The sequence below is a fragment of the Contarinia nasturtii genome, unplaced genomic scaffold (genome assembly GCF_009176525.2).
Source record: "Contarinia nasturtii isolate CC-2019 unplaced genomic scaffold, AAFC_CNas_1.1 Cnas_scaffold_1037, whole genome shotgun sequence".
Taxonomy (NCBI): Eukaryota; Metazoa; Arthropoda; class Insecta; order Diptera; family Cecidomyiidae; genus Contarinia; species Contarinia nasturtii.
Genome location: NW_022198383.1, coordinates 920630 through 947224, shown reverse-complemented (window position 1 = coordinate 947224; position 26595 = coordinate 920630). Strand labels below are relative to the sequence as shown.

The 26595-nt window shown below is 33.8% G+C and overlaps 3 protein-coding genes across 6 annotated transcripts; 1 reads left to right on the top strand and 2 right to left on the bottom strand.

Annotated features, from left to right (window-relative positions):
• Positions 1 to 4386: 4386 nt before the first annotated feature.
• On the bottom strand, positions 4387 to 7007 carry LOC116343924 (synaptic vesicle glycoprotein 2B-like). 2 transcript variants are annotated; one of them, XM_031772249.1, is made up of 10 exons: positions 6900 to 7007; positions 6725 to 6828; positions 6594 to 6659; positions 6314 to 6527; positions 6143 to 6253; positions 5730 to 6081; positions 5373 to 5674; positions 5189 to 5316; positions 4844 to 5128; positions 4387 to 4775 (listed from the first exon to the last, which is right to left on the bottom strand). In XM_031772249.1, exons 2-10 carry the CDS (start codon positions 6777 to 6779, stop codon positions 4699 to 4701), a joined length of 1590 nt encoding a protein of 529 aa, XP_031628109.1. In that variant the 5' UTR covers positions 6780 to 6828; positions 6900 to 7007; the 3' UTR covers positions 4387 to 4698. The 2 variants fall into 2 exon arrangements, with proteins under 2 accessions (XP_031628109.1, XP_031628110.1); XM_031772250.1 differs by having other exon boundaries at positions 6969 to 6987.
• A 1198-nt stretch (positions 7008 to 8205) lies between these two features.
• Positions 8206 to 14003, bottom strand: LOC116343589 (protein argonaute-2). Its single transcript, XM_031771760.1, has 10 exons — positions 13816 to 14003; positions 11512 to 12829; positions 11376 to 11442; positions 10768 to 11298; positions 10335 to 10691; positions 9843 to 10261; positions 9241 to 9778; positions 9129 to 9169; positions 9018 to 9051; positions 8206 to 8653 (listed from the first exon to the last, which is right to left on the bottom strand). The coding sequence occupies exons 1-10, from the start codon at positions 13829 to 13831 to the stop codon at positions 8534 to 8536; spliced, it is 3441 nt and encodes a 1146-aa protein (XP_031627620.1). The 5' UTR covers positions 13832 to 14003; the 3' UTR covers positions 8206 to 8533.
• Positions 14004 to 14774: 771 nt separating this feature from the next.
• Positions 14775 to 21083, top strand: LOC116344219 (clavesin-2-like). Of its 3 annotated transcripts, none has more exons than XM_031772672.1 (3): positions 14775 to 14879; positions 18919 to 19726; positions 19811 to 21083. In XM_031772672.1, exons 2-3 carry the CDS (start codon positions 19121 to 19123, stop codon positions 20135 to 20137), a joined length of 933 nt encoding a protein of 310 aa, XP_031628532.1. In that variant the 5' UTR covers positions 14775 to 14879; positions 18919 to 19120; the 3' UTR covers positions 20138 to 21083. The 3 variants fall into 3 exon arrangements, with proteins under 3 accessions (XP_031628532.1, XP_031628531.1, XP_031628533.1); XM_031772671.1 differs by having other exon boundaries at positions 14800 to 15005; XM_031772673.1 differs by lacking the exon at positions 14775 to 14879 and adding an exon at positions 17855 to 18383.
• The last annotated feature ends 5512 nt before the right edge of the window (positions 21084 to 26595 follow it).

Here is a 26595-nt window from a genome sequence, read left to right as displayed (position 1 = left end):
TGGTCTCGTCACTCGTTCTTCACCTTGATAGAGGTTTTTTATTTGATATCAATAGTTTTGTAAGCGCTATTTTCCAAGTTAAAGATTCAAGACACATGAATTTGAATATTTTTCAAATACAATGAAAATATAGATTTTTAGGTTATTTTTGGACCAAATTTATACAAATTATGGTTCATAATGAGGAACAGAGGTATTTTTCAGTGGTATGTGGTATGCATATTGTTTTATCTTTGACTTGAGGCTTAAATTGATGAAATTTTCAAGAGAACATATGCAGTCTTTTTCAAAAATGCCCGTTATGTGTGCGGTCAACGGTCAATGTTTGGTTTTTTGCCAATTTGGCCACCCCCACATGAAATTTTCAAGTCGCAATTGACACCACTTGAGAACTTACTTTAAGTCCTTTCGAACGAATATGCATTTGTCCTGGTTATGTCAAGTCTAGGTCCCACAGCGACCGTATGAAATAATGGCCATTTTTGCATGACCTTTTGCATAGTTTGCATTTATACTAACATTTTTGTAGATTTCTTTTAATTTAATTTGTGACTAACCGCATGCACCTCTCCCGACGATAGTCCACCTTCTGGCCTGGTGGTAGGGGACTTAAATTCGGTATTTTATCGATCTTATGCGAGGAAACCATCAAACATGTAGTTATTTGTTGTTAAGATTTCATATTTCATACATCTAGACTTTTTTGTGAAAATTCGATTTTTGGTACATTTGGCCGATTTTTGGTGGAATAGCCATCCAAAACGGTCGATATTTTGTTCAATTTTGTTTCGCTAGTCATAGAGCATATTTACAGAGTCATTGGAGTACATTTTGGCCCATAAAATACTTCAAATGTTAAAATTAACATTTTTTGTCATTTTTGGCCATTTTTGGCCATTTTTGGCCATTTTCGCACTATCAAAGGCCATATCGTGAAGACAAGAATTTTTAGGGATATAAGCTATGCGGCATTTTATAGCTTAGACTTGGGCCTTAAAATCGGTGAAATTTTCAAGTGACCATGAAAGGCTAGTTTTCGAGCTAATGACCATTATGTGTCCGGCCAAACGGTAACTTTTTGGTTTTTGGCCAATTTGGCCACTCCAACTTGAAATTTTTGGACCGAAAATGACTCCATTCGATAGCTCACCTCAAGACCTTTCCAATGATATGCATATGTCTGGGAGGGTGTAAAGTCATGGCGCTTCGGTGACCATAGGGAAAAAAGTCGAAAAGTGACTTTTGGAGGCCGGCCACGGTCAACATGGCGCCCAAATCGAAAAGTGCCGGAACAAAAAAGTCTTAGTTTTTTATGTACTTTAATCACAGGAAGTTTCAAAAAGATCAGAAACAACTACGCAAAATTGGCCACAGACAGACAGACATTTTGATTTTTCATAGGAATTCATATGAAATTTTTAAAATAATAAATTTTTCGAACGGATTGATCGATTTCGACGGTTAGGAGGTCGTTGGAAAGGTATTGAGCTCTAGAATAAGAATATAGATGTTTCAGGGGTCAATGACCTCATTTAGTGCCATCTATGGTCATGAAACTGAATTTTGACCCTTTTCTTGAAAGGACCATATTTTGAAGACAGGTGGACCGATTTTCAAACTTTTATATTTTTTCTTGATCTATAGCCCAAGGGCTTTCCAACCATACATCAACCGGGGCCAACGGCCTTCTAGGTCTGGATTTCGTATATTACGTGTATATATAGCGAGTTCGACTTTTCAACACACTAATGTGGTTTCGTCACTCGCGCGAACTGCCGTCCGCTGTGATAGTAGATTTTTTTATTAATATTAGAAAAATATTAGCAAAATTAGCAGTAAACTATGAAACTAGACTTTACTAGATTTTGTGTCAGTCCCCCAGCTTCAAGTTATGGAAAACGAAATACAAATTGGAGGCTAAAATATGAATCATAAATTATATATTTTTTTTTATTTAACCATAAACAAATTTGGAGAATTTGAATGGATAAAAATTAAATTGACCTGAAATCCAGTTGAAAATAAAAGTATAATTTTATGGAAAAAAATTGTGTTGCTCTTTTATTTTCAACAGGATTTCAGGTCACTATAATCCTCACCCGTTCATTTGAAAACTTTTTTTTGGCACCGAATAAATTTAAATGATTAAAGAGCATGTCCTTTCAAGATTTTGAACGAATAAATAATAAGTGTGGTACAGATTGCTGGGGCCTTGACACACAAGTGTGTGATGAAATTACTTCATACACTTCCAGGTGTTTCTTGTAATTTTTTCGTAGAATATGTTCTCTTAAACACCCCTAAATATTGCTTCAAAGACAATAGATTGTGATATTAAGGTCGGAATAAATCTATGTGAAACCCCTTGGATATAAGTAAATACGAATTTCAATCTAAATTGAATCTCATGCTTACTGTGACTTTTCATTAATTACGCATATTGATAAGAGTAATTACATAATTGCGATTGTAAAAATGTACAAGTCATCATTGAAATGTTTTTTTTTTATTTTCTGCAATACGAACTTTGTAATAAAAATTTACTTCAACAGCATCCACTAACTCGTTGGAAATAATTGGGCAACAATTGCCATCACGATATTACAATCATATAAAAGTTTGTCAATAAGTTCATTTGGCTTCAGCTTTTACAAGTAAATTACAGCAGGATGGTAATAAAATGGTGTGCAATAAAAATATAACAAAAGTATATCAATAATAGGTTGATTAAATTCCGACTTTGTCTAACTCCCAATTAAATTGAGAAAACCACAAGTTCAATTTTAAGTATGCCACTGAAGCAGAGATTTTCTTTTACTTTAATAATAAAAATATTTATCTAATATTTGGCTTATCATAATGGGTACAACAATTATTGCCAAGCAGAGTACAAGAATGGAGGAATTCTTTGTGTTCCAGAGCAATTCATATTACTTTAATGGGAGAATTAAAAAAAAACTAAGACTGACATATATCTAATCCTTGAAATACGAATTTAAAATCGATTGGCATCAGTAAGCATTTGATTTTCATGATGATATTCTCATAAACAAAATCAAAAATATCAACCAATGCACACGGCACGTTTATCAGTACCTCGGGACTACTATCAAACTCAATTCGATGAAATACATCCATTCGCGGAGACGTACAAATTGGATTTACGGAAAAGTGTCTCAAATGGTTGAGGCGGCTAAGTTCAAAACAAATTTCGCATGTGTCTAAAGATGAACCCATCTGCCTACGAACCATATATTGTGTTTCATGGACTTAGTATGAAGAAAAAGATTATAGAGAAAGCAAAAAGTACGGTCGTATTCCCTATTTAAATGCTCCAACCCTCCAAAATTGTCATCAAGTACCGAAAACCGGGTTGGTCAAGCAAAAATTCGTTTTTGGTGATTTTTATGGTTACAGCACATCAAAATTTGAACCAAAACAATAGATTGAAAAACTTATCTTAAATTGCAAATTTTGTGCATTTGAATCAAAAAATGGACTGGTTTTGACACACATGGCAATAATCCATGATGCTCACATCAGTACAAAAGATTGTGCGTACTGTACTTGATCGACCCTAATCGCAAACATCAGCAATGACTCGATTGAAACTTGTTACAAGGACTATTGCGATAAGAATGTCGTGAAATGTAACAGCGTTGGTATAGCTGCCGTTGACAAATTCTATCAAAATTTGAAGGAAATCGCAACGGAGCTTGGTCTGTTGATCACACGCACCACAATGTTTTCTGGCGTTGGTTATGCCAGAAATGAACCGATTCAAACAAAGAAAGAGCGGGAAAAAATGTTGGATGATAAACTGGACAAATGTTTTTTAAAAATTTTTAAGAACATATTTGGTGGACATGGAAATGACTGCGTATAGCGATTTTGTACCATAACGAAATACAACAAATTTTTTAAATCAGTGAATATTTTGTGCTCAAAATGTCCATAAATCAAACCCAAACCACAATGAAAATACTTTTGTCGAATAAATAAAGATCATATTTTCACATGGGTTTTTGCCAAACACAAATTCATCTGAAGGTCATCAAATATTTTTTTAGGATTTATTGACTTTATATTATACAATACCTCTTTAGTTAAAAACTGCATTGTCATGATTAAAATCCAAAAAATGGGTTATAACAATAAGCAAATCATTCAAACAAAGCATTTTTATTTTCTTACAATGTGATAACGTTTCAGCGCTATCGTGCACGTAACAATTCGCCTCTAAGACCTTTGATTCAAAATTAGACGGTATGGGGTCAGACATACGTTTTGTCAAGGAAAAAAAGAAAAAAAGGAATTAAAAATGACCATTTGGTTCTAGCGTAGAATTGTATGTCAGAAATTGATAGTGTAATAAAAGACTTTGGCTCGATGTCGCTTGACAGATATGATTTAATAAACAGATTTTTGTTTCAAAATTTATGATCACGATCACCTTATTGTGCAAACGGTTATAATTTTTAATATCTGTTCATGAAGGTGATAAATTGTGACGACACCATTGCGATAAGTAATCTCTAAGCTTCGAATGAAAAAGCGTCTAAATATGATAAGATTTCATTTCAAAATGCTATTTGGTATCAAACAACTTCAACAACTTTCTAGTGCTTTAATAGTTAAAACAAATACTCGATAAGTATTGTTCGACTTGAAATTAATAATTTTTACTAGAATTTTCATCTATGATGAATCAGATACTTTTGATTTATTTGCACTTTTATCGCTCGATTTTATTGTCATAAAGATGAAGATACAGCCTAAAAGTATAGATTTCAATACATAAACTTCTCATATCAATTCAATATATGGAATGCGTTTTACTTACTGATTAAAAGTGTTCCATTTGCATAAAATATCATTGTGCACATGGTTGATAGCAGAACGCCGACTAGATTACTTCCAAAAAATCCACCCAATCGCCCGAACATGAGAATAGTCGCCGATGCCATCCCTTTATATTGTGTCGGGTACAAATTCACTGCAACGGACATAACAATGTTAGCACAGCTGCAACTACTGACAAATAGAATGAAACTCGACACAATCGCTTTGAAATCAGTGAAAAAATTTATCGCAAGGCAACAGCTAGACGAAATTACTATCCAAACACCTAACGAAATAAGCAAAACAGTGAAAATCATTTAACTATCACAACAAATGGTAATCTTACCGACTATTTTTTTGGGTGATATTTTCTTTAGCAAATAGCTTGATATTGCGCCAGTTAGCATGAAGAAAACGCCAATTCCCAGCATAATTTGATAGCTTGTCGTATTTTTATTGTCTAATGTGTCACATCTAAAAAATAACCAAAATTTCAATATTGAAAAAGCATAAAAAGCACCAATACTTACATTTCAAAATCATTTTCGCCTGAATTGGTTTTTGGTTCAACGATTTTACATAAAATTTCTGGTGGCCCCTTGTAATTTTGAAGCTGGACCAAAAAGTCAGGAAACCACATAAACGTTCCGTGTCCAATTGCGAACAACACAAAGAATAGAAAGCATAATTTCCATGTGTGAGTGAGCAAAGGTGGCAGAAAAATTGGCTTCGTTTGACACCACAAATATCGAATAATATTGCAAAATCCCTTAGTACCCGCAAGGCTATTGCCACCAATTGATTCACTTTTAATTCGTTCTACGGGGTAGCTCTTAAATAAACAATAGAAATTCAGTAATTTTTACTTTGATCACAGTTCATATTACCTGTTTGGGCAGTCCGGTATTAAAGGCATAGATTCGTTTCAATATTTGAAGTGCCTTTTCATGTTGGTTAATGGCAAGTAAAAACTTTGGACTTTCTGGCAGTATTGCAAATATTATGCCGTTCATCAGGTTAATGAGTGAATTACAAATTAAAAACAAACGCCAAGGTTTGAAATTCAAACTGTAAATTTGCCATGTAAAATCCATTGGTAAGATTAGTAGCGCCATTGTTGCGATGAAGACCATTAAACCGCTCAGAAAAATAGATGAACATGCTACCGCACGTGGGGCTGTTTTTGATGTATGAAATTCACTTACATACGAATACGAACCAGCCGTACATCCTGCCAAGCTAATAATAAAATTGTGTGTATTTTCTTGAGTTTGTTGCGTCGAAAAAAGTGTTTACTCACAAAGCTCCGGCCAAAAATCGAAGAAAAATAAGCAATGAAGTATTTGTTGCAAATGCAGATGGAAATGAAAAAGCAAATCCCAAAAAGGCAGCTGAACATAGAACTTTTTTTCTGTCATAGATAACAAATTGTCGATTTAATCAAAAATATGGTCATAATTTCTATATTTACCGGCCCCATGTATCCAAAAGAAGTCCCCATAAAAATGACGTTGAAACAATGCCAAGAAATGAAACTGAGCTTAGAACACCCATCTCGGCCAATGTTGGTCTCATATCACATTTAATGTACGGCAAAATCATACTTATGCCTACATTTTCTATAGACGCTCCCAATATGCTCAAGCCAGAGGCGACAATTAAAATGACTTGATATTTTCCAATTTCTATCAAACAATTCACATTTGAATGACACATTCAATATTTTATTCAACAATATGTAAATTGCTCACTTGTCGCTTCAATCGCTTCTTCCAATGTGTGCTCAACTCCTTCTTTTCCATGATCATTTTCAACGGCTAATATTTTCAAAAATTGAATATATACATTTTCGCAACGAAATCGATTTTGAATTAATACTGACCAATGGTTGAATGTTTGCTTTCAATGGCTGTACTCTTTGTTATATCATTCGTCATTTTTAATTCAAATTTTCTTACTTTTACTTTTTCTTACGCTTGAAAAAATCTGCAATTGTAAACAACAATTTAGGTAATTCTAAATTTTTGTCTAGACTGAAAATATTCAACGTAATTTGCCTCTTTTATGTATTCTTTTCAAGTGCGAATTCATTAATAAAAAATTAACACTTCCATAAAAATGTTTACTGGAGAAATGATCAATTTAAACTGATTCTATTCACTTTGATCAAACCCAACTCAATGAACATCTAATTATTACTCAATGAAACGGGGGAACAGTATAGAATTATGGCACGCAATCTGTATTTAGAGCGACACCCATCATATATGCTCTTTTCAATTGCGATAAGATTTGTCAGACAACACTTAAAATTATATTCGCGCGACAACGGTTTTCCATCTACAAATCTACATTTTGGCGTACGTCAAATTGTAACAATTTTAATTGGCTGAAGTAGGAACTGAAGTTTGAAACGACATAAATATAGGTGGCTTGGTTGAATTTCAGTGTAAAATTTGTATCATGTCGTGGCACACAACCATTAAATTTATATTCATGTACCCCATTCAAATGGGCATTGACGAATATTGCGCTCATTGATATAAAAATAATATCATTAAAATTGTATCGAAATTGTCTATGGAATATACATTGATCCAGTACGATCTCTTTTATGAGAATGCGTTTATCGGCAACGATTTTCAGTTTATTTTGTTAAAAATCAGTGTTTATGTCAAAACCAAATTAAATAAACAAATTGGGATAATGTTAATCTAGTATGTTTCTCACGACGGCAACAAATATACGAAACATTTGATTGTTGTATAAGGACGTATGCAAGCAAACTCAAAAAAATCATATGATAAATGATCATCCCAACCGTCCATTCGATTAGTGGTGTCGCAATTGTCACAAAATTTTGAAGAAAACTTTCATATACTTCATAGTCTCTTCACAATTTCGAACTTAGTAAGTTAATTTTCTGTTGATACTTCTATCTCAAAAAACATACATTCATATACCGCACCCATTTTGTTATTAGAATTGCATTCTTTATTCTTTCTTCACTTAAGAGTATTGGGCTTCTAAAACATTATTTTTTTGTTCATTTATCGTCAAAATGCACAAAAGCTTTTTGCCATGTATGGGCCTATATCTATTACGAAAGGTAAATAGGAATTGTAGTTAAATGATGAAAATGCATTCGATCATGGTATAGTATGAAAGTAAATATTAGTTTAATTTGAAAAAGCAATGATGAGTTTATCAAAGAAAACAATAGAAATTGAATGTTTGTTTTCATCGCTTCATCGCTTCACCGACCAACTCCTTTTTGATTATTTTTCGAAATACTAAACATTTTATTATCTCTTGAGGATGTCTCCTTGAAATAGACCGGGTAAATAAATAAAAACACTTAAATTTGGTGATTTGATTACGAGTAACTTTTTCGTTACAAGTAATGCTATTTTATTTGTTTTTTTTATTTTATTTTTTTACCATTTGACACATGCATTCTGCATTTCGTGCAATTTTATGTATGCCAACAATGAAATTAAATTGATCCTTATATTAAAGAAAATAGTGTAAATATTTTTTTATACTAATACAGTTGATATATGTTTTAGCCGAACATAATCAAACCCCAAAAAAAAAATAATAATAATAAAGTAAAAAAAAAGATCGAAATTCGTGTTAATGTAGGCGGTGAATGTAGCCAGTCTTGGTCAAATTTCAAAGTCTGTTGTGTCTAAACAAAGAACATCGGACGACCGCTTATGATGTTTGTATTGATTGCTCGTTTGCTCCATTCTGACTGTAAGTTGTTCATATTTAACTTTTCGTTTTCAATATAAACACGACCGCGGTACTAGAAATGAATAAAAAGTATAATTTAATAAAAATGATTAAAATTTGCAATTTTATACAGGGAATATCGTTCGTCTATCATTTGCATCCATGCGATGGATTTATCACATAAATGTTGGTATATTTCGATGTTTTGACACTAATTGAGTGAATGTTAAAGGTTTGATTGTGAATGTGGAATTCTAAAATATAAAATTCGAAGTCGAAATTCAGTGCAACATCTTTAACATTCATTAAGTATCTCACAACATCTAAATACACGATTATATCAAATTGCAGATAAATCTGTCGCAGGTAGATAATAAATAGATCTTAGCTGAGAGATTCATCTGAAGGTATCTCTTGATTTAATAAAAGGTACTCACGGCAGCAAGATGAGCATAATATGTTGGAGCCGGACTGAGTTCATGAAAAAAAGAAGGAAAATTAATTAATTAAAGGCAAAAAAAACATTGGATATAAACTCAATTACTTACTATGAAACGGTACGGTTGCATCGAGTGAACAAGTGGCAAAGCTAAAAAAATACAAAAACAAATGCCAATTAAATTTTTCATTGAATCCACAATTTAAATGATGTAAACTTACATTGTATGTCAGTGCTTGTAGATCGTCTATATTGTGGTCTGCCTCGTCAAGAAGAATGCAATATTTCGTGGGTTTTGCAACTCCCTGGATAGACTGATGTGACACCAGATAGAAATGATTTTCGTTGGGTCGTGTTATGACGGTGTCGACAATGGTTCCACAGGGAACGTTGTTATTTTTTCTATCGTCTCTTCCAACTTGTGTGTTGCCTGGGAAGAATCGTGTATGGTGTCGTTTTTGTACAACAACAACTGTCATTTTCACCTGTTTGTCATAGCCTGGTTGAATTTCTCGGCATGCATCTTTCATCGCACTACTTTCAATGGCCATAACTTGATCGAATTGACCTTCGGAGACGCCGTCTCTATAATAAAAGATTTTTTCCGGAAGTGCATCATTTTCCTGTTGATAGAACTTCAAATGTTCTTTGATGATATCCTTAAAATCGCTAATGATTTCGATGCGTTGACCTTGAAGGCGCCAATAGAATCTGTAGCGATATGCGTTCGAATCATATGAAGCCGCAACCCCAACAACACTAAACACACATGAAATAAATAATTATAGTATTCGTTTGATGAACGAAAAGTAATCGTTATTACCTTGGAATTCGAGTTTGATCGGGACTGGGATGTGTTACATCTGCGCCGATAAGCAAGCATTTTTTATCCATCAAAATGGGTGTTTCCTTCAATTTGTAGTTGGTGCCATTCAACTTGGCATTCACTTTCAATAGAAGGTTCGAAATGGTGCTTCCATCGGATCGCTTTTTAAAAATGGTATTCCCTTTGATGCACTGCGTGAGAACGCCATTTTTGGAAACAATTTCCGCGTACTTCTTAATTTCGGAGTACATCGGGCCATTGTCCGGTACCACACAGAACACAATATTGACGCGTTTTTCGTTTCCAATACGGTCAAGTTCTTGTTTAATTTTTGGCAGATCTCGATCAGACAACATGCGAATATCATTTGGCTGTGGATTCAATTGTAATCCAGTTGACCGGCTAATTCTGAACAACTAAAAATGTGATTGAAACGAACAAAAATGTTAACATTTTCAATTTAAATTTGAATTTGATTCATTGCTTTACCATGCCTGCGAATTCTTGTAATTCATTTTGTCTTGTACGGAAATTTGTGTTCAAAATGCTCCATTCGATGACTTTGCCCTCTGATATCAAAAATGTCTCATTTTCGGCACGCCATACACCTTTCATAGGATTAATCACGCTGTTTTTATATTGAAGAGCGGGAGCTGCCAACTGTCTTGCCGGCACTTTGGTGAAGTTTGTATCGATATTAATACCGAAACCTTTGATTGTTGGGCACTGGTTATGCTGAATTTGTTGCAATAATTGCATAATCTTTTGTTTTCGAATGTCAGTGGATGTTGCTGCCTCGCGAATGAGGTTTCGAGTTTGATTCTCGGTGCACTTTTTGTTGCTCATCTAAAAATAATGAATATAACTTGTTAAATAAGTAAAAAATATATTTTTTTTTTCTCTCTTCGAATTTACTATTTACCTGAGAGTCTGAAATGGAACAAAACTCGATTGGCACCTTTATACTTTTAATATGACTGCCCAGCCGGATACAATTGAGATTCGGGAATTGAATCCTACGATTTGTTTCTTGGAAATATTGTAGAATGGTTTTCTGTTGACCATCTTCCGTTGTGAACACATTTTTGGCTGGCGGATCAACGATTTCCATGAATTTGAAAATCATTGGTTTGTCATTCGGCTTATTGTAGTACAACTCTAAACCACTGAGATGCCGTTTCAACATCATTTTAGCATCGTAATCTAGTTCTCGGTTCAGATTAACGTTCTTGTCCATGTCTTTTAACAAATCGAGCAATGATGCATAACGCTTCGGAAATGCCTTGTGATTAACATCAACATTGAGAAATGGTGTCTTGCCGAGTACCATGCTCTGGAATAATCCTAACCAAAGCTCATAAAAATCACCCAAATATATGCGATTTGGAGGTGGCAAGTAAAATGATCGACCTCCGACCACTCCGCTTTTAAGATGTGCTTGATGGAAGGCTGACTGTGATAAATTTCAATAAATCATATTTCAGTTATTTCATTTAAAAGCTTTGATTTTATTAACTTGAATTTTCTTACTTTTAGAACGACTTCAACGGCTTGCATGGCGCGTTTTGGATCTTGGGCTTGTCCAGTGTTTTGATACCTAAAAATAAATGAAAAAAATGATTTTCAGTTCGATTCAAGTACAAAATACAAGTAATAATACACTTACGATGTCAATGAACGTCTGATAGGAATTTCACTGTCATTTGCAGCCTGAATAGCCACAGTAAATGTACGTTCTCTTCCGGTTTCTGGATGGATAATTTTTATCTCACGTTCCAGATCGCCAATTTTTAATGGTTTCGTTGCGTATGCATTCTTTTGGCCATCAAATGCAATACATTCCTTTGGATAATTCAATTCAGTAAAACGTAAGAAAACCGCTGTGAGCAGCTTCTTTGGACGATCTGGTTCAATTTTCACATCGTAGTGATAAGCATTTTCTACCAAATTATTCAAAACAATTTTCAAATAATTGGTTTCAATTTCACCAAGGGATCGACCGCGCTTTCCCGGTCCTTTATACTTGACCTTTAATTCATTTATCCCTTTCTTCTTTAAATCGTCCATAGTTATTGGTGCTGGTCGATTTTCTTGTTGTTTTCTGGCGCCACCACTTGACGACGATTGTTCGGATCTAACGGACTGCATTGATTCTGTACGTGTCATTCCAGATCCGGACGGTTGTTGTCTTCGATTGTCATCTTTTGGACGGGCACCACCTTGTGGGCGCGATTGTTGTCCCCATGACTGTTGCTGTGGTCTTTGTCCTTGTCCACCTTGCTGTGATGACTGTCCCCATACCTGTTGCGGTTGTCTATGACCACCTTGTTGTGGCCCACCTTGCTGTGGCCTTTGTTGCTGTTGCGATCCACTTTGTTGTGGTCCACCTTGTTGTGAGCGTTGCTGCTGTTGTGGTCCACCTTGCTGTGATGACTGTCCCCATGCCTGTTGCGGTTGTCTTTGACCACCTTGTTGTGACCCACCCTGCTGTGGCCTTTGTTGTTGCTGCGATCCACTTTGTTGTGAGCGTTGCTGCTGTTGTGGTCCACCTTGCTGTGGCCTTTGTTGCTGCTGTGATCCACTTTGTTGTGGTCCACCTTGTTGTGAGCGTTGCTGTTGTTGCGGACCACCTTGCTGTGGCCTTTGTTGCTGCTGCGATCCACTTTGTTGTGGTCCACCTTGTTGTGGCTTTTGTTGCTGAGGCCCACCTTGTTGTTGACGTTGCTGTTGAGACCCGCCTTGTTGTGGTCCACTTTGTTGTGTGCGTTGCTGCTGTTGTGATCCACCTTGTTGTGGCTTTTGTTGCTGTGCTTTACCTTGTGGTTTGGAACGCTGTTCTTGGCCACCAGATATGGACATTTCCTCAGTTAATTTTAATAAATTTGCACGTCCCGTAGGCCCTACAGTTGATGGTGTAGTACCCGAAGAGCTGGCCGTTGACTTTTCTGTTGATCCCGATCCTTCGGATCCGCTTTTCTTGGGATCTAAACATAATTTTTATATGAAACCCAATCAATGAATAATATTAATTATTACAAATCATTCTGGCATGAATCAGAAGTCAAACACATATTCCACTATCTGTAAAACGTAAGAGAATTGTTCAGAATAGGATCTTTGTTTTTTCATTTACAAAACTCTAACATAAAACATTCCGAAATATTTTTCATTCACCTCATTCATTTCAACAGAATTAACAAATTAAAATTATTCTAAAAATAGCTTCTTTTGTTTGACTTGAATTCGAATAAATAAAATAATAAAAACTGCTCTGTGTTTGTGTCAATCAAAATGTTGACCAGACAGAAAAAAAGAAGAAGAAGAAGAAGAAAAAGATGTAAAGCTGAAAAATGAAAACTACACAGTTTATAAAATATCAGTCGACGCTATATGCAAAACCGACTGGTACGTGTGCTCATACGTTTTTACATCTTTTACATCTAGTGACCATACGATTTTTGGACTGTACGAAGATACACACAAAGAGTAAAAGAATCAGTCGAAAAATTGTATGGTTACTAGATTAAAAGATGTAAAAACGTATAAGCGCACGTACCAGTCGGTTTTGCGTATAGCGTCGGCTAATATTTTCTTACTGTGTATCGATTTTTCTCCAGTCATCATAAGATGCACTTCGAATTGCTCAAAATGGAATTTTTGCGTATCACATTTCAGTCTGACATTCTCCAACAAATGTATTATTATTTTTTTCTTAATTTGGTAAATTTCAAGAAGAATTATTGCGTCATTCATTTTACATGAATATTAAAAAGCATAACAACTAATGGAAATATGAAAAATCGAAAAAAATGCTGGATACTAAGTTTTTCTTGAATTCAAAACACGCGTAAGATTTAAAATTGAAAAGGAATCGCAAGTGAAATGATTATAAAAACAATGATCGAGAAAAATGGCCGCCTTTGTGTGACTATTTTTGCCTTTGGTACAAGTATGTTTTTATTTTACTTACATTTCTTTCCACCCATTATGGTTTCGATGAAAATAACTGTTTAACTTTTCTATTCAATATATAATTTCCGAAATTAATAAAAAAAAGTTCAAAGTTCTAATTTAAATCTTCACTTTAATGAATTTTTTTTCGCAGAGAATGTTTTCACTTTTAGTGGTTGCTTTGATATATTCTTCTGTAGTGATGAAATTCTCTGATTGCATTTGACATTTGCAGCTATTGAAATGTTCGATACATTCCACACATCGTGAGCTGTGTGGCGACTCACTCATTTCAACTGGCGAATGGCAGAGAACGTGTAAAAGGAAAGCAAAAACCAGATGGTTTCAAATACCGAATATAAAAGCATAAAGACTTTTCTTTCGTTCAATAGGCTCAAATATGGCTGCGTTCTGTTCCAATGCTCTGTTAAATTTATAGACCTTTTTCTTATATTCGATTAGTTTGTCGTTGATATGTTTAAAAATATTTATTTTTGAAATTAAATTTTTTAATTTCTTTACAAGAATCGTTTTACAATTGAAAATTGTTCCAAAAATCAAATATTCCAGAAAATTGACGGATTCCAATATGATTAGTCGTTTCAAATAAGAAACACGTGAAAAACGGTAGGTAGATATAAAACCTGTAACAAACATTTGTTTTTGATTCACCAACACAATGATAAATTGGATATATGCGGTACCATAGTGATTTGCTTCAAGCTGGAATGCCAAAACAACGTAGCAGCTAGCAGCGATCTACACACATGGATCATGTATGGAACAACATAAGGCACATATACACGCAATAACAAATGTTGCTCTCATACTCATTTATTTTTGTATGGCGTTACCTTCCTCATATTTCAAGAGTTGGTGAGAGAGATTTCTGTATGTGTGTGTGTGTTTTAAGTTAGCACTTTGCCAATACTTGAATTGTAAGGTTCGTGTTTTCTGGGGAGAAACATCAGTTGTAATGCGACAATGCATTGAATCGGTTACGTATTGTTTTGTTTTCGTTATTTTTTTTATTTCTTCCAATTGCATTCGTCAACATAATATCGATTACAGCAAAGTAAAATTGTACGAAGAACACAGTAAAGTAAAATCCCTTAATCAACCTGTTACATATTTACGTTAAATTGATTTGCTATCGTGTATCCAAGTTTGGTGTAATTCCAGTTGTATCTGGTTGGATATATGTTTTAGGTGAGTATCACATTTTTTTGCTAGCACCGTGTTGTGCAAATTGTGTGATGTGAGCGGATTGAGAGAATGAATAAAAAAAACTGACGTAGAATGAAGCGGCAATCTAGCGACGACCTTCAAAAACTTACAATAATTCAAAATATATGTGTCTAACTTTTTGATCCGATTTTTTTTAAAGAACGTTGTGAAAATGGTCAAAATTGTGAGTAACATCGTCAATGCCATTCGACCAAGTACCTTTTACATGTTTTTATGGACAACATATGTTCTTAATTTATTATTTATCTGGTTTTTCTTGTCAATGCACATTGTTTTCCATTCGCCAGAGCATTAAAACAAACGGACAATCACTTTAATGCGATCCATTTATAGTGCAAACACGGTAAGAAAATGTACAGTTTGATTTCATAAACAATGAGCAGTGTCGAGGTCGGAATACGTGTTGGAATTATTACAATGAAATTACATCGAGTTCATATTGAAAAATTAATCAAAATGCAATAAAAAGAGATTCGGACACGGAATTTATCCAAAACAACTTCTTAGAGTTAATCATATAACATGTCATGCCGAAAAGGACAAAGCTTACAATCGCGTTATTGAGCACTCATAACGTGTATGTGTGTGTGTAGAAAATTGCAGCCAAATTAATCTTTAATGTGTTTGCCATTGTATGTCTGGTTATTTGTTAATTGCGATTTGTTGTTTTTGTTGTTTCAGTGATTAAGCTCTATGAATAAACATCGACAAAAAATGATTTGCCTCACGCAAATTGATTAAAATGTTGTAAAAATCATTCTTGAACCTAGATGTTAAATTCAAAGAATAAGTTAAACAAAAAACGTCTTCAATTATCCAAATATTCCAAATCGAGATAGATTTGCTGGATTTTTTTTAATTGTATACCAACAAATAATGTATAAAAAAGAAACGTAAAGCATAATATGTTTTTTTCGCTCCCATTCCATTACGTTTTCAGGCCAATAATGGCATTAATTTGGTGTTTCAATATATTTTTTTCTTCTCAACACCGTAACTTTATTACGCCATCTAAAAAGCGAACGAATGAAAATGGTGCGCCATGAGTTTGTTTTTCTTTCATTTTTATTTGCACAGTGTTTTTTTTCCGCTAAGATTGATTTTGCCGACATTAAATCAACTCTTCTCTTCGTCTTTTTCAATTGACTGGATTTTGGGTGTGCATTTACAAAAGTTCTGTATTAAACGTATAGTGTTCTGTTTTGCCAGTGTGTATAGGTCACATGAAACGAAACTATTTATCGAAATAAAATCGAGGAGAATTCGAGTAAATTTATCTCTTTTAGCATTAATTGTTCTAAATATCTTTCGACTGTAATTACCATTTGCATGGCAGCGTCAGTGTGTTGTGTAATGCAAACGAACTTGAAAATTGGCGCTGAGACGCAAACGTTGTATGCTTTGTGCATTGATGGAGAACAATTTGTGTAAACTGAATCCGATTGAATCATTGAAGTGAATACAATATTTTTCCCTTCAATACCCAGACAATGGGTTCGAAACCGTATAATAACACAAAGCTTAAGACCACGGAAATCAATTGATTGCGCTCACTTATGCAACTCATGCCAAGGCGATTTTCTCAGATCATTTTCGACTTATTCGGCTTACATTCGACACGAAAATTCTCACTTTTAATCGCCACTTTCGTCATATACCCATGAGACCGACATTAAAATATAACTTTCCGCATTCATTTTCACATTTTGAATTGTTTTCTAAATTGGAGAAAAATTGGGTCACATTATTTTGTGCGCATATGGCATACGGCACATACACACGTTGATTAAATAGTAATTTTCGATGAGTTTTCTCTCGCTCTCACTTACTGTCATTATTCTTTCGGTTTTGTTTTCGACAAAAGTGTTTCTCATCAGATTTCACTGTGAATCATATGACTTCTGTGCATATTGTACTCTTGAAAATTGACGGTTCTCTTGCGAAACCGTATACTTTTGTTTAAATTGCGACAAATTTCAATTTTCTTCGTTTGAAATGAGTCTTTCAAGGTTTTCACCTTCTGATCAGCATTGAAGAGCTTCTTTTTTTTCTATCATTTATTGAAAAGAGATGCTCTTGCAAGAATCGTTGCAGATAATGCGAAAATGATCACACACAATGAAGAAGCACGTAATTCAATGACTTATCTGGAAAATGACTGGCGACTTTACCACAGAAAAAGAAACAAAACTGTTTACTCGCACAAGAACCCAACGAGAGAGTTGAATAAAAGACTGTTATTCTTTGAATTATAGCAAACAAGTTCTATAAATGGGCCGTCAAATGATAATCAGTGTGTATGTGGATAATATAATTATATATTTATGCCACATTGTATTCAAATTAATGATTGTATTGGCGGCAATATATGGAAAATAATGGGGAATTGTTATATTCGATTGCCAATGACGAATATAGAAGTCGAGTACAATACAGTGCGTGTGTATATCGTTACCACAATTATTCTTTAACATTTGCTCGTCACTCTCTGTCAACATAACCAAATGTTCGGATCTTTATCGCTTGCACGACGACGAAAAGCCACAAGCACATTAACTTATACACCGTTGTTGTTGATTTTTTTTTCATGAAATTATGAATGCAATTTTCTTTTCCGGTTTCAAGCGATGGGAAAAGCATATTTTATCTTGGTGCGCGCGTGTGCTGACAAGACAACAAAAACATTATCTAATAATTGAATTTTGACTCATCCAATATTTCAAAGACTTTAAAATCTCGATTTCAATACAAAATTAGTTTTGCACCTCGCAACAACCGTCTTCTGCCGTGTATATGTGATGATTAATTAAAAGAATGGATGACATTTTAGATTTACAGATCACCCGAATGATGTAAGTGATTGTGTCAGTCAGACCCTCGTCTAAAACGATCATTTTCGATTCAAAGAATGGCACATCACCGCAGTGATTGAAAGCAGAAAAGAAAAAGAGGAAAACAGAACATTTTTGTACGCATGCATGATTACTGTGATCCACACGCACAAACACATTCAAACCGGTAATTATTGCGCACGGTGGAATAAAACGCAACCGACAAACCATGTCAATGAATACAGAATAAAATTACGCGCTAACGTATCGGTGCGCACACACACACACCGCTTACAAACGACTTCAACCAGTTGATGATTCATTTTTACTTTGTTGTTGCTGTTTTATGGCATCCAATACCCCCATCAGTTTTAGTCGCCTCAATATGCTGTAGGCAATTTGCTAACGAACACCTTTTTTTGTATAATTTGTTGTGTGCTACTTGCTCGAATTCTCTTGTCTGCTCAAACTCATTTTAACACACTTCAATTCTACGAATGGTTAAATTGTAATGATAAAATAGATTTAATTATAGGTTTTTTATTACAATCGCATGTGATCTCATATAATGCAAGTGTGGCTGGAATAATAGAATAAGTCGATTTTCGATACGTGGCGCAGTATTATTATCTCGAGCAGAATAGAAAAGTGGCAACGGTGACAGAATTTGACAGACACCTGTGTTTTTGCCATTAAGTGAAGGGGAATATTGTTGTACTTGCAATCAACCGTTAAAAATAGATCCGATGACAATCTCTCGCTTGACTCAATTGTTCAAATGGATTTGTTAATTTATTTTGTCACCATCAATATTTACACCATAGCAAAGTGTGAACATATAGAAAATAGACATACAATATCTATAAATCGATATAAAAACGTTTATTTACCATCATTATTCTTCATAAGTTTATTTGTACACATTTTACTAGCGATATGATAAAATGTCATCCTCCACAAAATGTCATACTTTTCGATATTTGTAAGAAACAATTATACACAGATAGAGAAGTAATTACTTTATTTATTTTTTTCATTTTCAGTCGAGAAAGAGCCGGTGATGATTCAATGAGCCTAATGGAGTAAACGGCGATAAAAATTCTTTCTGTTTTATTTTTGGATAAAAAAAATTGCGCAATCAAAAGATACACAAACACCGGGAGGGTGAATAAACCAGTTTCCAGTCGAGTGAATCAAGCCCACGCCAAGCACTTAAAGAAACAACGATCCGAAACACATACCAGCATGTCCGATTTTTTCGAATATAAATTCTACACACGTGACAAATTGCATTGCGATCAATTTTTGTATAACAACAAAACGATCGAATACAATGTAAACGATCCAAAAGATCGTAATCACGCATTGAATGAACTGAAGCAATTGATTGGTGAGAGCATTGACTTTGCTCTCAAAGATAAATCGTGTGCAGACGATGATGAATTTTTGCTTCGATTTTTATTCGCACGAAATTTCGTGATAAGCGATGCATTTAAATTGCTGGTCAATTATCACAGTTTCAAACAACGAAATGTTAACATTTTGAGCAAAATATCCGCCTTGGATGAAGGTATTCAGTTGGCATTGCGAGATGGTTTCCCCACAATAATACCGCAACGCGATCGTAAAGGACGTAAAATATTGATTTTATTTGCCGCCAATTGGAATCCAATCGCATATTCTCTTATAACCGTATTTCGTGCGCTGTTGCTGTCGATGGAAAAACTCTTGGAAGACATTCAAAATCAAGCCAATGGATTTGTATTGATTGTAGATTGGACCAATTTTACATACAAACAAACCGGCAATTTACAGTTGAAAGTCATCAAGATCATGATTGAAGGATTACAAGTGAGTGAATCAGAGTGATTAATTAAGAACGAAAATTATTCGACAGAAAATTATTAACGAATAACTTTTTTTTTTTCTCTGTAGGACTGTTTTCCAGCCAAATTCAAAGAAGTGCATTTTGTGGGTCAGCCTTGGTATGTCGAAGCAACGTTAACAGTGATTCGACCATTTTTGCAAGAGGAAACGCGAGAGAATTTATTCATGCATGGAGCAAATTTATCAACATTACATGATAGTATTGCCAAAGATGTACTTCCGACCGAGATGGGTGGTGAGACAAAATCCATAAATCCATTGGACTGGGTTCATATTCTGCTCGAATCAAGCCAAAATCCAACCGAATGTCAACGGTATCGATTCACTCAATCGACCAATTACACACAAACACCAAAAGCGTGCACATCAAAATAGTGACCGTTCAAACATTTTCACATTGACTACAGATCTTCCAGTTCCAATCATATTAGAAATATAGTATTCTTTTTTATTTAAGAGTCCATTAGGTCAAATAAGAGAAATATTCATTTTTTAGATGTTAAGGCAACTATATATCTATTTTTGCAACGTTTACAGATCTGGAATGATTTAATAGGTTTAGAACAAAGACAATAGAATGAGGAAAGATGACAATATTTTTTTTTTTTGGGAATTACAATTTATAAAGTGTTAAGAGTGATTTTTGCACACAATCGACATCACAACGAATTTAATGGATTGATTGTTATTCACAGGCACGTGTTTAGAGTGAAACTCACACACATATAGGTAGAACATAATTTTAAGAAATTTGTCTTCTGAATGATGGCAAATACTGCTCATCTCAGGCTGGCTTATTCTAGCATCATTATCATAGACATAGAGTAAAATTAATTGAACACAAAATTAACACAATCAAATGATTTGGTGAAATTTTCAAATTCAAACACCTTCATTAAAACACATGTGATAATCATGACAAATAAATGTTAATCTCATTTAACTTCATTAATGTGAATGTTGACATTCAAAATATGTTCTAATTAGAATCGAAACAATCGAATTATCTAAGCACTTTGAATGAAATGTTTAAATGAATTTTGAATGTTTACATCTCGAAAATTTTATAAATTATTTTGTATTTCACCAATTTCAAAGAGAGTCGAATGGTTTTTATCGCAGCAACTATTTACAATACTCGAATTATCTTTATTTATAAATAACATGTAAACATTTCGATGGGCCGCGCACAATACTGAAAAACGTGGATTTTGCTTGGTTGGCCTCGTATTTGTAAATTTAAGAATCTCAGATAAAAGCATGGAATATATTTATTGTGTGAGTCTTGAAATGCAAATAAAAAAAATCAGTGCAATGTTTGCCATAAAATGTGTCATTTATTTTTGTAGAGTTAATGGAAATTTACTTTCTACTCAGCTTCTGTTTTCTGTCTGATTTTCTTTTTTCAAAAGAGTGAAATTGTTGAAAGCATTCTTCAACTTTTTTGGCATGTTCTGTTCAAAAAAAAATGTATGCTCACAAATTGCTGATGTATATTGTAAGCAAAATTGTCACCAGTCTTAATAACCCATATCCATGGTTTGAATCGGTTGCATGCATAATTTAACCAATTTCTTTATTCGTGGCAACTGTTGCGTACAGCGTACTGTCTTCCCTTGTCTCATTGTATTTTCAATGGATATGATAAATTGAATAACAAAAGTCAAAATATGGAGACAAAGCCTCTATTGAACAACAAGTGAACCGACTACGAGGGAAATGTAACACAAAGAAATTCAGAGTTCGCTGTCTGAAATTAAAATCAAATGAAAAAAAAAACAAATTCATCCCCGTTATGAGTTGGAACCAGCATCCAAAAGTTATTGTGTGACCTCCTCTCCTTCCTTATTGGTGAAATATCATGATTGTATTGCTGTTGACACAAAAGTCCTTGGAATATTTCGTAGCACATAAGAAGCAATCAGTTTTTCATGCAAGACTTGCTTCTAATGGAGCCTTTTAGATAAATCGATTATGATTTTTGACTTTATTTCCTATGCTCACAGTGTGACTTTATTTCCTCTACTGATCCATTATTTTGTTAATAATCAACTATTGGATTAAATGGCAAAAAAACCTTCAAAATAGTGAATCTTTTGTACTCCGCCGATTTCAACTTGCAATATTCAATATTGTTCTAATGCTAACATTACTATTAAAACTACATCACCATACAACTTTGTTCAATTCCATTGAACGATTTTTTTTAAATAAAGTTAAAAATGTTACAATTAGAATTGATGTGGTGAGCTTTGTTCTTTCAATTTCTTTCGTACGCTTTGACTCGAAATGAAGTAATTTCACACAAAATATGTTAGCAAGTGAAAGTTATTATTCTCCGGACCACTTATCTAATAAAAACACAAAAATAATCTGATAAAAACACTCACTTGTCTGATAAAATTGTTATTTAATACTTTTGATCTTAACCTTGATTTGATTTTTTTGTCATTGTTTCCATTCCAAAAATGTCCGAATTGTTGATTTTTTGTCTTTCAATTTATTTATACGAAAAACTGAGTTACTATTACATTGTAAGTGTTCTTTTAAATTTGATTTCTCCTTGGGGCAGAGATAACATTTTGTGGTAAATATTGAATAGTACGGAGATTAATAGTCGGTAATGCTGACCTATTTTGAGTACTAACATTCAAATATTTATGATCCGGTCGTTATGTGAGACACAAGTTGAAACTGGTTGCAGCATGAATTTATCCAGCATACCGTACAGCATATACACCATTGCTCTCTCAATACATATGATAAATTGGATAGGCGAAGTCAAGTTTTGGAGACAAAACTTCGTCTGAGTAACAAGTGAATCTGCGACGAGGGGGAATGTATTCAAAAAGTTACAAAAAATGTTCGAAGAACGTTTTACATTTTAATTCATTCCTCCCAAATTCTACAAATAATAAGATACATGAAAAATTAATGTTCAACACAATGATTGCGTGCAAAAAAAAAATAATTGAGGTAATTTAATTTGAGTTCAGCAATAACTGATTCTTTCAAATGTAACAAGATTCACCTTGAATTGAAGCATTCTTGTGTTCCATTTATTCTGTGGCCCATCGCACCAAAGCATTTCATTCACTTTTATACGCAACGGACCCCACTCTATGTGAAAAAAAAGAGCGCCACTGGCATTCAGAAATCACTCTCACACGATAAGAGTACATTCATCACATTATGCGTTGAACCAGCATTTAACAATCATTTTCTACCCTATTTTTTGCTGTGATTTCAAAGCACTTTACGGAGATTTAATTCTCATACATATTCTCTTCCCCCCACACCAAAAGATACGCGCGCACACACAATCGGTCTCATTTCATTTAAAGTAAGAGGATGAAATGGTGAAAAAAGTGGACGACGTTGAATATAATACCATATTCAAGTCATTTATCGTTTCTTAGCAAAACGTCAACCAGAACATAAATATCCACTTGCCGATGCCTTGCAACGAGTAGCAAAACAGTAGAAAAGAAAGGAATTTGCAACACATACACAAAAGTGCCAACTGAATCGAAGCACTATACACATGGAGCCAGAGATAGAGACAATAAAAAGCATTCAATAATAAATAACAATCTGTTGAATATAAAGCGTAACAAAGCCACTTGTCGAGTCACATATACGCATGTACGAATGTTGCACATAGTATGTGGATGTGTGTGTGGAGTTCGAAACACAAACTGTTGATTGCGAGCAACAGGCGATATGATACAAAATGTATGTATATAATGTGCTGACTTCTTGTATCATGTTGATACTATCAAATACCTAGCTACGGATACTTACAGGCGTCTACTCATTACATACTCATTGATAGATCGCAAATTCAATTAATTTTTCATCGACAGTAATTGATGCAGTCTATTCATCGCAACTGGTTTTTGGTATGTTTGAACGCTTTTCGGGACTCATTGAACTAATTTTACTGATTAGAACTTTCTGAAGCTGATACATTGCATTTAAACTTCTTATTCAGAGCATAATTTGCGATAAAAAGAATTTCACAAGGACAAATCATTTTACAGAATTCAGATTTCAGTTTGTATTCTCTTATCATTCACTATGTCTATCTTTAAAATCTTTCTATTTACACTCAAGAGAGTGTTCCACATAATAAATAATCCGTTCCCCAACGGGAATTGAACTTTACGACAATTGAATCGGTGGATTTGTCTATTTTTGAACTTATTTTGATTACGAAATTTATATCCTTATTTATATATAGCAAGCTATCGTAGATAACTTATTACGTATATCATATGGTGGAAGAGATCAAAAGAGATTAAAAGGTTCTTGAAGTCTAATAAATATACGATTTTTTACGCTTTAAATTGCCCTAATTAAAAAAATGCCGTGGCTTCCCAATGTAATTTTGTGAATTGTCGCGGGGAATTTATATCTAGCATATGTGTTTTTTCCCGATTATGTCCCAATTGACGTCACCAACGTCACTGCAGGTAAATGATCTCTGATTATGTTGCGTGAAATTAAATAACAAAATGAAATCAATAAAAAATACGTCACTATCTCTTATCTCCTAATTCGTCAAACCGGAATAGTGTTATCAATGTGAGACCCCCAAAAAAGACTCTCATATTTGTTTATCAAACTTTCTGGCTGTGTGTGACACTGACCATGCTAATGTATTTGATGTCAAAAACAAGCACTCATCAAAAGCACTCAACGGCGATTATGTGGCGATGCTTTCGAATTGAATTGAGGATTTACGGCATCTGATATCGTACAGTACCATGAATTTGTGTTTGAACTCTTGCTTTTATGAATCACATCCCACATACTGAGAATTTTGTCAATTTTATTTGTTTGGGTTTTTTTATCACTCAAAAAAAAAACGTTCATGATTTCCATGGTGTTTGCTAAGTGTGATTGAGGCTACAATATATACATTTCGAATGTGTGTGCGATTGTATGGCAATATATTTTTGAATTGAACGATTTTGCACGCTAGAATCGGTTTAGAGTGGCAGACCCCTTCTATTGCATGCGTACAACAGCAATATTGCAAAAATCACTGCTTTAAAAGTCTGTCATGGTCAGAATGGGTGTTCAGTTGCTTTTCAGCAAGCGTCGTGATTTCTTGCTCACATATTGATTCGTCGTGCGATACAGTACACATTTTCCATTCTTGATTTTGTGTAAGGATTTTTCTTTTATGTGATTCGTATTGAGTTTTGTGTTTCTTGTGTATCTATTCACTCGTGAACTTTTCGACTTTGAAATAAAGCAAAAAAAAAAGGTAAATTAAAGAGCAAATGTTGCGATTCTTTATTTTTCACAAATTATGTCTCGACATCATTTCATTACATCAGTGTTTTTTTTTTAATTCGAAAACCTGTTGTAATTTTTTTAAATTCACAATAATTCTCATTCTTTCAATTGGCAATAAAAAATTGTTAACATGGAACTTTGATTAATTTTACAATGGTGGTTAAAAATCACACAGAATTCATTTGGTACTATACATTGGAAAAATTCAAATTCTAACGAAATTTAATGCACAAACAACGTTTTTTTGCATGAAACTTCCGACCAATTGATAAATTGGCCATGCATAACATTTTAGAATTGAAATATATTAGCGAGAAAAACGAGCGAGGAGTCAATTTCACAATCAATATAAGTCGAGAAATTCTAATCAATGAGAGTGCAAAATTAATAGTGAGAGTATTCTGGGGAAAAAACATGGAAATACCCGAGATTTCTTTTAATATTTTCATTATTTTTAAATTGTTCGCTCACATTGGAATACATTGATAAGAATTTATCAGGCGAGTCTGAAATTCAGCGATATTTTCACTTTAACAACGCTTGTCTCGTTATATTTATATTTAGATTTTGTAATAATCGCTTTAGTTACACGTCGAGTTTGATTTGCTATCAAAGATATATTTATTGATTTTTTGAATAAAATTGAAGGTTGAAATCATGAGATCTATCCATAATTCATCGATAAACTGATCAAGTTTTAAATGATATAGGAATATCTACATTTCAAGTCTAGTGCGATGAAATTTTTTGTTGTAATTCATTAATGATGGCTTAATGATTTTCATATGTATATGAAAAGTCAAAACGAGTGCTTACGATTTGCATGGGTGAATGGCACTCTTCTGGCTATCTCACCTTGAGCAAAAAGGGAAAAGTGTTAAAGAAACCAAAAAAGATTTTTTTTTGCAAAGTTGACGTCGTTGTAATTCTTTTTTATACACAATGTTCTAACTGTCGTCTTTGGGCACATAGCACCACCGAACTAACAAATAATAAAATTTTAAAGGAATATTTAAGAAAAAATTGGAAAACTCGGAAGAATTTGAACATCGATTGATTATTCATTTTATTTATTCACCATCTAATCACAGACTGAATTTATCACGGAATGAAACTGTAATTAGAAAATCAAACTTAGAATCTATTCTATCTTCATGATTAACAGCTGTTAACGATTGTAGTTATTCAAACACACGTAAACATAAAATACCAAAAATGTATTAACATATTTCCTATTAATTTACTAACATAATTTTGCAAGCATTCATTGAAAAATGGCAAAGTTTAACGAATCAGTAAGTAACTCAAACTAACTATCAGCATTCCAATAAACACACATTAAATGCAAACTTACAGTTAAAGAACAGAAATGCTCATTATTTCATTTTTTACGTTTGAATTCTATTTTTTAGATTGACATGGAAGTGCCAGAATTTAAAGATTTTGCCAAAGAAATGGTTGACTACATTGGCAACTATCTTGAAAATATACGAGAAAGGTAAGATTTCCGAGTAGCAGAAAAATCC